The 12,285-nt window shown below is 36.4% G+C and overlaps 2 protein-coding genes across 3 annotated transcripts in view; one reads left to right on the top strand and one right to left on the bottom strand.

Moving 5' to 3' along the window:
* Window positions 1–12,285, top strand: part of LOC120421584 (nyctalopin-like) — a 266,184-nt gene that overhangs the window by 28,805 nt on the left and 225,094 nt on the right. The window lies entirely within an intron of this gene.
* Window positions 4,710–6,208, bottom strand: LOC120421585 (opsin-3-like). The gene is made up of 2 exons (XM_039584817.2): window positions 5,856–6,208; window positions 4,710–5,801 (listed from the first exon to the last, which is right to left on the bottom strand). Exons 1-2 carry the CDS (start codon window positions 6,089–6,091, stop codon window positions 4,901–4,903), a joined length of 1,137 nt encoding a protein of 378 aa, XP_039440751.1. The 5' UTR covers window positions 6,092–6,208; the 3' UTR covers window positions 4,710–4,900.

Below are 12,285 nucleotides of genomic sequence, written 5' to 3'. Positions count from 1 at the left end.
GACTGACGGATGGGGGTCTACACAAAATCCATCACTCAAAACTTGGCGATGACTCGGAAAAGCGTTGGAAAATTCCCTTCTTCTTCTTCTTGCATCCATCCACCATTCGCCACAGGCCTCACTTGCTCTTTGGCCTTTGACGAGTTTTCTTCCTCGGTTCGGCTTTTCTTTTCATTTCTCGACAACGACAACGACGACGCAATGCTCACTTTAACATCTTAATTGATTTTTGAGAGGAAAAAGCCGCTCGGCTGCTGCTGATGCTGCTGCTTTGAGCTGATGCCGTTCTGACCTGTCAGAGTGGCTCATGGGTACACTGTAATGCTGATGCTGTCCATGGGAGCGGTTCTCTGGAAAAATGAAGGCAATTTTATCATTTAAACATTGCCTGGAATTTTCGCATGCCGTTTTGTTAGAATCCTTTGGCTCAAAATATATTTGTCAGATTGCTCGGAGTAATTTCGTATTTATGTTAATAAAAAAACATCCAGCAACTTTCTTTTTGAACTCATAAAAAACAATTTAAAAAACGGCCTAATATGTTTTGAAGAAGAAGGCAAACTTGTTTGATTCCAAAAATCACTCAAATTAATTTTTATCGTAGAAATTTTGATTCAAAGCTCCAGGTAAAGCACAGTCTCTTGAAAAATTTGGTGTTTTTAGAGATACTTTTTGTAAACCATTTCTCTCTATTATTTTTTTCGGAGGCTGTATGTCACTTAAAAAATATCTAAATTACTAAAATATAATGTACATTTTTTCAGTTCTAACACAAAACGAAGAAGATAAAAGATTGGTCAATTTTTTGTAACTTAAAACTAATTTATTCATTTTACCGTTCAAAAGATTTTACTTGAAAACGACGCAGTTTTTTTTAAAAAGGTCTATTTATTTATTTGATATTTGGAAAATTCAGGTCATCTCATCCAGCAACTTTCACTGGTTCAAATTTGACATTACAGCTTCTATTGCTGGTTGAAATTGTAATATTTTGAGCTTTCTGTTGTCCTGTTAAGATTCTAGTCGTAGAGTTAAAGATTCTTAAGAAACATATTTGCCATGCGCCAAAAAGTTTTTTAGTTCTTCATCAAACGTACCGTTTTAGAATTAAAGTCATTTTTGGTTTTTCCGAGCAGAAGGAAATAACTTGCGAATAATCTTTTTTGATATTTGAAAATACAAGGCCAATAACATTTTATGTTATTTATAACAATATTTGTTATTCGTCGTTATGAATATTTTGTTATTGGATTTTTATTGTAATAACAAACTAATAACATTTTTAGTTATTCTTCGAACAAATCTTTGTTATTTTTTTGTTATTTTAACAACAAATCCGATCATCCCAATAACAGTTTGCGGTATTCTTTCATAACAAAAAAAATATTCCAAGGTTGTTTTGGTATTCAATCAATATCAGACTAATAACAAATTGTGTTATGATAACATTAACTGTTATTCAACTCTTGTGCAAAAATGGATTTTGCAAAAATATCCCATAAGGGTTTTTGTTATTTTAACAGTTTTTTGTTATTGAAATGGCATGAATTTTGTTATTACCGTCTGCCCGGGATGAAAATAGAAAAAAAGTATCTAATTTTATTTTTTTGTTAACAGTGCCCTTGCTCCACCTCTGTAAAATTGAATATTTGAAAATCAAGACTTTCATGAGTTCATAAGCATGAGCATTGAGCATAGTTGACTGCCAGTAAGATTTTCACGAGTTCAAATGCCCTTTTGAAATGTCGTGATATAAAAAATATATATTTAGAAGTTTGAAATAATTTCACCCTAGTTTCACCTTAACATTAGACATCGGATCAATAGTTTCTAAGAAACCATCGATGGAAAATTAAGGGCACTTTTTAATACTCAATTTTGGTTTCTTCAATTCCTTGCAAGGTTTTTATCTCAGCAAAAAAAAATCATAGTTTGTAAGTTTTTTCAGAGATGGACTTTTCAAACAATTTCAAGAGATTTTTTTCATTCACTCTTCAAAATGGATGTAACTCGAAAATAATGCATTTCTAATCTAATCTAATCTAATCAGACCCTAGCGCAGCCAATCTTTCGAAGGGATCCTGGAGAGTGCCTTAGGTTAGATGACGCCTAGCACTCTTCTTGTCATTTATTAACATTTGTAGTGCGCCATTGCATTAGAATGCATTGAAACATCACAAGGGTTAAAGCGGCCAGGCCTACTGCGTAAAACCGTATCGCAGAGATGACTCGTAATTGGGTTGAGTTTGAGCACAGAGTGTTCGAACAACAACACAATTCTGAATCGACAGGGGAGGAAGAAGCGTGGGGACACACCACCATACGCTCCGAGATTTTGGTTGTATTCGTTGGGAGCACCATGCTGAGAAGGTTTGGTACTCCGGTACCCACTGGGATGGGACATTGTATTTCCACGAATGCCCTGGACACTATTTGCCGTGGTTATAGCTTCACAACTCGCTCTCTGAAACAGTATTCCTAATTCCAGTCCAAGCACACCAAGTCGGCATGGCCTAGTGGTTAGCATTTTTGCTTACCAATCCAAAGGACGGAGGATCGAACCCCGCCTCGAGTGACTTTGATTTTTCGTTCATATTCATCATTTCAAATTTATGTGTTCTTATCTTTCTCGTTGGGAGCAGATGGGAATCGAACCCAAAACCATTCGTTTTCAAAGCGAACACCGTAACCAGTCAGCCACGGCCGCTCCCAAAAATAAACAGAAGTTCTTTTAGATACTTAATTTAATTTAACATTCAAAAATGATTTATGGATCTTGTTTTAAGGGGAATTTCCAACACTTTTCAAAAACCATAATTTAAAAAAATCATGTATTGTTAAGAGCGAGTTTTTCACCAATGTGTAACGTGAAATTTTCCGAGGATTCCGAATATGTCAAAATTGAGACCAAAAAGTGCCGCTATGGAGGCCTACAGGGCAAAAACTAACGTTGTAAAATAATTGTTGTAGAAAAATCGAAAAACTGTGAGAAAACCTGCGATTGGCCAAAAAAGTTTACACCGTAGGCTTATAGTCCATATAATTACCTATCTTTTGACCTATGGAAGTATGGGTGTTGGAGGCTGTTGTAAAAAGATATTAAGGTTTTAAAAAATCATTTTTTAACAGTAATTTGCAAAAGCTATGTGAAAAGGTCAAACCGATCCTGGATGTCTATTGCCCATTTTGAAGTGCTTCGAAATACCTTTCAAAGCATCTACGAAAGTTGGAATTGATAATGTTTTACGGAAATGCGAGCAATTTTAAGATTTTTTAGGTTTTTTGGACCTTAAACTTCGAAGCCCGTTTTACCCCACTTCTTTTTGTCGTAGAGGGCTCATATTTGGCATGAGTTCATCTCATGTATAGACAAACAAACGCTGAAAGTTTCATCCAAATCGGAGCACCTCGATACGACCTCTAGAACAAACCGAGCAGAATTTACAAATACTGCCTCTTAAAAAACAAAACGTCCATTAAGAGCGAGTTTTTCACCGATGTGAAACAGGTCGTATCGAGGTGCTCCGATTTGGATGAAACTTTCAGGGTTTGTTTGTCTATACATGAGATGAACTCATGTCAAATATGAGCCCTCTACGACAAAGGGAAGTGGGTTAAAACGGGCATTGAAGTTTGAGGTCCAAAACACATGAAAAATCTTAAAATTGCTCGCATTTCCGTAAAACTTCATCAATTTCAACTCTCTTAGATGCATTCGAATGGTCTTTTGAAGCCCTTCAAAATGTGCTATAGACGTCCAGGATTGGTTTGACTTTTTCTCATAGCTTTTGCAAATTACTGTTGAAAATGGATTTTTTTAAAACCTTAATAACTTTTGGCAACAGCCTCCAACACCCATACTCCCATAGGTCAAAAGTTAGGGAATTTCATGGACTATAAGCCTACGGAAATAACTTTTTTGCCAATCACAGTTTTTCTCATAGTTTTTCGATTTTTCTAGAACAAACATTTTACAACGTTAGTTTCTCATGTATAGACAAACAAACCCTGAAAGTTTCATCCAAATCGGAGCACCTCGATACGACCTCTAGAACAAACCGAGCAGAATCTACTGCCTCTTAATCCCCTTTTTCCCACTAAAAAATATCAAAAAATTAAATCAAAATCGAAGAGGTCAAAATTTTGTCAAAATTGAATTATGTGATATAAAAAAATGATATAAAATGGTGTAGTAAAAAATTGCACTTTTTTTCTCCGTGTGCTTATTTTATCCTAAAAGTTCTATAACCCATAATTCACAACTTTGTCGAAGACCCCAACTTTGCCGAAGACACCAAATCGCTCAGGAAAACTTTGCCCCAAATTTGTATGGAGACTTGTTTCGAGTAACCAATTATGCAAAATTACTTATTTGGACCTCAATAATTGATTTACAAAGTTTCATCCAAATAAAAAAATACAATGAATTGTCGAATTGTCCAATCACTCCACACAATTATTCAAGTCTTTCAAGTATTGCTTGGCCTACTCCTCTCGTCGGAAACAGTCACACGCGGAAATGCTCGGAGAGGAGAGAATCTAACTAAATATCAGCGCGGCACGCTTTGAAACTGGGAGAGCAGAAGAGAGAGTACTCAGTAGCTATTGGGACCGATTTGTGCTCGCAAGTAAAGTGGTGGATTTTAGCAGTTGTTTGATTTTTGAACATTCTGGATTTGTCTAAAGTGGAAAAAATAATACCCAGCACATTTAACGTACAACTCTCTCATTTTTTTTTTGTATTTTTCTTTTGCTTGCAATGATGAATGAAACAACTACTGAGCTTACATACTAGGTTCCAAGATCATAGTCCGTTATACATAGCCGCGTGTTGGTCGTTTACTGGTTTGCTGGGTTCGTTTGGTGGAGGATTGCTGACTGAATCGTTACCTTTTTGGATTCAAGTTTCGGCGTTGGCCGCAGGTTCCGCTACAACCGTCTGCTTGCTCTCGGTCGTGCTGACATTGTCCGGGGCTTCCTTGATGCCAAGCCACGGCAGACGTTTCTCGAGCTCCTGGCGGTATCTGGGATGACTGATGGCGTACACCCACGGATCCAGACACGAAACAATCTTGCAGCACATGGCCGGAATCATGGTGAAAAACGGCGTCAGAATGGTCTTATCTCCGAAGGCACCGATCATCGCGACGAAAGCGTACGGAGTCCAAGCGCAGACAAACAGGAAGAAGATCGTGAAGGCAGCCTTGGCGATGCGGATCTCGGCAGCTTCGGCGTTCGCGTTACGGTTCGCCGCCAACGACTCGATGTTCATCTTGCGAGCCTGGTTCTTCAGCATGTTCTCGTGCTGTCGGACGTGGCCGAACAGGCGCGTGTAAAAGTAGCAGATGAACACCATCGGGATGGCGTACGCCCACGCGAAGATACACCCGACGAAGACGCGCGTGTCGCTGTCATCGGTTAGATAATCGAACGAACACGTGGTCAGGTATCCTTCCGGGATGTAGCGGCCCCAGATGTTGAACATTGGCATCACCGTGAACGGCACCGTCCACAGCCAGGTCATCACAACGAACAGCGATGCTTTGGTCCGGTTCATACGACCCTCGAGCGGGTTCGAAATGGTCCGGTAGCGATCGTACGCGATGACGGCATTGCTGATCGCTCCACCGATTCCGGACACACTGCCCAGCGCCGCGTAGATCGCACAACCCGTTTCGTAGCCGACCAGCCGCTCGGAAAAGGCATTCACCAGAAACATCGGCATCTCACACATCATCAGCAGATCGAAAATGGCCAGATTGACGATGAACATGTTCGAGCCGTTGCGGAGGGACTTGGAGCTGTAACGAAACACGTTAGATATCCGACGCCAAACACGATCTTAAAATACTCACGTGGTGAAGATCCACACGACGATCCCGTTCCCGATCAGGGAAACGTTCATCAGCACAAAGTAGATCAGCGCCAGCAGCAGGTGCATGAAGTAGGGTGGCGCCGGAAAGTCCTTCCAGTGTTCGTGCACCAGGTGCATCTGCTCCGGTGGCAGGTTCCAGCCGAGCAGCTTGACCATTTCTCCGCCGGTCCGGGCCGCCGGCAGCAGAACCGCGTCGGTTTCGTTGAGCAGAAACATGTCGGTAACGATCCGCGTCACAGGGTGCCAAAAGGTGAGTCCTTTAGAATACCAAAACCAGGGAACAATTTGGACCAGTTTCGTGGGCGAAACGCTTCACAAATGTTCGATTGTCCGGTGGCTTGGTGGTTGGTTTTATAGTGATTCGATGTGATTTTTTAATTTGATTAGAGCGGTAAAGCGCGCGCATGCAACCCTTTAATCTGCGTGTAAAGGATTTGCTAAACGGATTTCTGACTAGGAAGGTAGGGATTTAAAAGGAAACAGATTGGTTCCCGTGGATAACACAACCCTTCGGAGTTGTTGACTTATCGGGTTGAGTTGGCAGCCGCGGATTATTGCCAATTAGTTCATTGGCTTCAACGCATTACAGAGTTGTGTGATTTGATTATTTTTTCTCGACGAAAGAGGAAAAAGTTTTTACATTATTTAAGGTTTAATGTGTGCAAATATATAATTTTAATTTGATATATTTTAACTTTGAATATAAAATATCTCCAACCAAACTATGGACATGTTCCAAACTATGACACTTTCAGGTCCACAAAACTTGGATTTAAAGCTAGCATTAACTTAAAAAGGATTTGAAATATTTTGACCATTTTGTTCAAATACGTCTTGCTATTAACAAGGGTGAACGGAATCTGATAAGGAAAGGTCATCTTACTAACACTGCCCTTTAAAAAATGACAAAAATTACAGCGCAGAAATGTTGTTAGGCGATGTAATCTATTGGCACCAGTAAAAGAACATTTTCAAAAGGTCCTATCCACCATAAAAACCATTTGGAAAAGTTATTTAGAAACCGAAATTTTTGATACTTTTTCGATAAAAAAAATTCCACAACAATGTCACGATTAAGCATTCCAATTATTTTCAAAAGTAAATAGTAACTATCCACAAACTACGTAGAATTATGCGGTGGGGGTTTGGGATTGTCCATGATCCATACATTTTTTATTGAAAATTTGTTCAAAAGGTAGAGTATTTTTTTAATGGTTTGTAAATGAAAGGCAAGATCTGATGATGATTTGTTCTTAATCGTGTATGCTCCATTCAATTTTCTGTTAAAAATGAAAGTTAGAGTACTGCCAAATTATCTAAAAAATTAGAAATTTTTTTACTATATTAAATTATATTTATATGTGGACCTAAACTTTAAGTAATATTTTATTGATTTATTGAAAATAAACTCAAAAACGAGTTCTTTTGAAATACAAACAAAGGAAGCAAAGTTCAATTTCAATTATTAGTACTACTCATACTGTCTAAATATTTTGTTGTGTCCACTGTAAGTTTTATTGTTTTAGACTTATATTTTCACATTTCTGTTATTAATTGACATTTAGAAAAGAGAATTATTTAAAAATCAGTGAGTCTTCACTTAACACGTCAGCCAATAAAGTTTTACTATTTTTATTATTATTATTTATTTTTTTTTGATAAGGCTGGTACAAATATTTTTAAAAGTTTTTGTCACCCCCCCCCCCCCCCCCCTTCAAAATTGGCCCGAAAAATCAAAATTTTTACAATAAACTTCAAAATTTCAATGAAAATTCAAGGGCAACCAGCTGAAATCAAATTAAAATACATTCTCCTGCGTTTAAAATCATTTTTAGCATGTTTGGGTTTATTAAAAAATCTTAAGATTTTTAGAAAATTTTCGATGCAAAATCTTTTTTTCGATACAATTTTTGTTTTTGTCAGATCTTAGATGTTTTGAAAACTAATGATTGCAAAACAACTGAACTAGTGTAAAATGCATTTTAAAACACTTTTTTCATTTAAATGTGAAGATCATGGCTTGTTATTTAAATTTTTATATTTTTTTTTTATTTTTTTGCCCCCCCCTCTTGACCTCGGCCAGGGCCGAGGGACAAAAACTTTTTTAAATATTTGCATCGGCCTAAAAAGACTTCCAAAAAAGTAACCATATGATTTTTTGATGGTCATTTTGATACAAAACTAAGACAAGCATGCAAGCTTGCTCTTATTCAACATTTTTTGATAATATGGTGAGTTTCGAGGTATAAATACAAAAAAAATCTCAAAAAAACGTATTTTTTTAAAGTACTCAATTTTTAATAATTTGCAATATGGGTATTAAACGATTCGAAATATAGCATGCAATTTTACTGTTTTAGAGTTTTTTTTTTAAATAAAATACTAAATTTTTCTCAAAATACCGTATTTTCTAGAAAATACTAAATTTTGTATAATTCGCAATATGGGTATCGAACGATTCTAAATTTTGTATGTATTTTCACTGTTTTAGAGTTTTTGAAATTTTCACAAAATACCGTATTTTCCCCAAAAAAAATGCAATATGAGAAACTTTGCATGCATTTTCACTGTTTTAAAGTTTTTTTTAAATGAAATACTAAAATTTTCACAAAATACCGTATTTTTTCTAAATTTGAAATAAAATTTGAGTATTTCATTCAAAATACTCTAAAACAGTAAAAATGTATGCTAAATTTTAAATCTCTAGTGCAAATTATTGGAAAAATGTATTTCAGAGAAAATACTGTAACTTTGTATTTGAATATTGCAAATAATGAAAATTTCGGCACTTTAAAAAAACGGTATTTTGTGAAAATTTTAGAATGTATGCTTTGAAACTTACTTCATTATCAAAAAATATATTCCTAGCGAATGCATTGAAAATTTAACATGATATTGATGGATAATGTCAATTTTAGAAAGATTTTAAGAATGAGCTATCGGCGATAATCTTATCGTCGATAGAATTATCGAAATAACGATAAAGATAGATTATCGTTAACGTCCCGACGATAACGATAACCATTATCGTTATCGTTAGACGATAATATTATCGACGATAATTCTATCGATTAACAACATTGGTTCAAACGTATTTAAATGCCCCATCTTTAAATATACTGCAGAAAATTTGATTGAATTGCACTTTTAAATTTCTTTTGATATCAAATTTAAAGAACAATTTATTTGATTCTAAACTCAAACCCTTCAAAAACTGGCAAAAATGTACCCATACAAAATGCTTTAAAAAAATAAGCCTGAATTGTGACAAATTATATTTTTTCATAAATTAAATTCACATTTCCAGAAAAGCAAAACAAGACACCAAATTTTTTAAAGGGAATCACAAATATTATTTTTTCTGTATTGTTATAAACTTTTATTAATATTCAATGAATCATTCTTCGAAGGCAAATCTGCAGAATAAATATGTCAGAAAAAAAACAATTCCCGACTTCCCAGAGAACGTTCCCCAATGACAAGAGTCCAAGATCTCCGGAAGACGACGACTTGGTTTTTGGACGGTTTCGGCGAGTGGATCGATATAATACAGCCCAGCCGTACTGGGCCACAGTACACTTCAGGGGATACGCCGGAGACAAAGTCCGTATAGAGCTGCCGCTGTCCCCGAAATCTCTCTCTTCCACAAAGGGCCCCCGAGGGGATGTGACCGGGCTTGGCACATATATGGGTCTGCGATATAGAGTGTGAAAGTGACTGACAGCATGCTAATATGACAAGAACCATCCGGCGGAATGTGTGCGTTGTGTTGTGTCGAGGTGGTTTAAGACGTACGATGAAGACGAGGCGGTCTTCAAAGGGTTTTTCTTCAGTTGTGGGGGAGATGGGGTGTGGGGAACCTTTGTGTGCCGAAAAACTGCTCTACCGAAATTCCTCTCCGCCACGGCGGCGTTTGAACGGCTGCCAGTTGACGTCAGTTCATTGAAGGTTCAAACTCGCGTCTCCACCACCGATTCGGTTGTCATCTTTCGTCTCATGAACGGGTTATTAAAGCAGCACTTCGTTCATACCTTGCCGTCGCTGTGATGTCATTCAACTCACGTGGTGGTGCCAAAATAGTCGTGTCACTTGCTGGTTGTGAATTACAAGAAGGTACACGCGAAGAGACGTTTTTCACTTATTTTCACGCCAGCACGACTGACGTGGAAACAACAGTTTTCATGCACTAAAGAAGGGGTGAGGTGATGCAAGTCACGCGAGCGCGTCATACGAGGGAAAAAGGGGTCGTGTCGTGGATGCAGGTTTTGAGAATGAAATTAGCTAGAGATTAAGATTCGGAAAGAAAACTGGCGTTGAAGCCTACTTTGACGCACTTAACCCATTATAATTTATTTTTTATTTTCATCAAGATTTGTTTTTCTTAAAGCACATACGTGAACTGTTAGATACTTCTTCAGTTTTCAGAAAATCATAAGTTCAATAATTTGAATTGTTTCGTATGGGTCGACCCCTCTTCGAATTGCGTGAAACTTTGTCTTCAAAGGTAATTTGGATCCTGATCACGAATCCGCGGTTCCTTTTTTGATATCTCATGACAGAGGGGCAGTACGACCCTTTGATTTTTTGAATATGCAAAAAGGCAGCCTGAAATGGTGATGGTTTGGAAATTTAGTGTAAAAAGGACTTTCATATCAAATTGAACGCTTGATTTGATGGTGACCTCAGGATTTTGAAAAACCGTAAATAAAATTTTGATCACAGGAGGCTGAATAAGCAAACAAACTAAAAACGTCAAGAAACAAAAAAGTCAAGACGAAGTTTTTCCGGTAAGGCTTCTTTTTTTCTTTCTGAAAAGGAAGGTTATTCATAAGAGTGTAAAATGTTTGCTCAAAGTCATAAAACCTCTAATTATGTGTAAATTTACATCTGGTAAACGCTAGAAAAAATATATTTGTAATCCAAAAAAATATCAAACCGGCGATAATTATATCAAGCTTACTAAGTCCGCGCCCCAACCCGCACGGCCAACTCGCCACTGTGAAAACTGAACGATCAAAGCCGATGTACCTCTACGTTTCTGCGTATACGGGTAGTAAATACAGTATACAATGTACGGAACAAATAGAGCTACATTTTCTGAAGAAATATGCTGATCAACGAACAGACCATTAAAAGTATTTACTCAGCTTTAAGGTGAAGCCGTTGATCATTTTCGAAGAAATTTGATCATCACTATAAAATATTTTGTATTAAATTTTAATTTTGCGAATTTCAGCACCAAAAGGAATCAGTATGTGCCGGTTGTTACCATCTTGAAGCCACTGGAGGAATTTTTTATCTAAATCAATTGTGCTTCAAAATTTATATAATTTTGTGGCACAGTCATTGACGTCATAATAGTTGGCAATCATTGATTAATGGCGATTTCCATAACTTTACAAGAAATGGTTTTAAATTCAAAGCATGTTGAAAATATGTTTAAACAAAGCAATAGTTGTTGAAAGTTTACAAATCGTACTATTTCAATTTGTCTGGATGATGCTTTGGTTATTTATGAATTTATTTTACTCATATTATTAATGCCAAAACTACAACTAAAATGAGTAATTTTCTTAAAAATTGTTTATTTAATTTTCTTAAAATAATTTATTTTAGGCAACCTTGTACATCATACACAGCTAAGTGATGAGTTTTTAAAACTTAAAACCCCGGTTTTAATTTCTGATGATGATCAATAGGGCTAGTGTTTTTTCACGGCGAAAAAAATAAAATTACGTGGCATGCCAATTTCAAAACCGTGGAATTTCACGGTACACGATTCTGCCAACCAAATTTTACAGAGTTTTTTGAAATTTAATTTGCTAAAATATTTTTAAAAACGAAGAACATCCTTAACATCTTTGAAAAAATCACAACTTATCGATGAATTCACCAAAAGTACAGTCTTCCCACATATTCGGAACACCCACAAATTCGGAACACTTTTATGATAATTTGTCAATAGCATGCCAAAAGTAACTTTTCTGTCGACCTTACTATTTTTAGAACCTTCATTTGGACACTATCTGGCAATTTCACTAGTAAAATTAGTACTTTTTGAACAAAAACTTCATTCCAAGACTATTTTATCCAGAGCAGCAAAAAACTGCCTCCAAATGGCCTGTTTCATAATTGTGGGATGTTATTGTGCCTCCCACAATTGTGGAACACCAGAATTTTACTGACATTTTCACTAAAAAAGTTATCAAACCATGTATAAAACATCACAAAGCTTGAGTTTTTATTGGTTTCAGTGTGTGAAGTCATTATTTGGTAATAAATATGTACTCCTGGAGAGATCCAAAGTTTGATTACATTTGTAAGAAAAAAGTGTTCCAAATTTGTGGATTTTAAGGGTCAAAGTAATTCTTCAAAAACTTCATATAAAAGTTAAAATTTGCACATATTCG

The sequence above is a fragment of the Culex pipiens genome, chromosome 2 (assembly GCF_016801865.2).
Source record: "Culex pipiens pallens isolate TS chromosome 2, TS_CPP_V2, whole genome shotgun sequence".
Classification (NCBI taxonomy): domain Eukaryota; kingdom Metazoa; phylum Arthropoda; class Insecta; order Diptera; family Culicidae; genus Culex; species Culex pipiens.
Note: the sequence above shows the minus strand (reverse complement) of the source record. Positions and strands in the feature narration are given on the sequence as shown.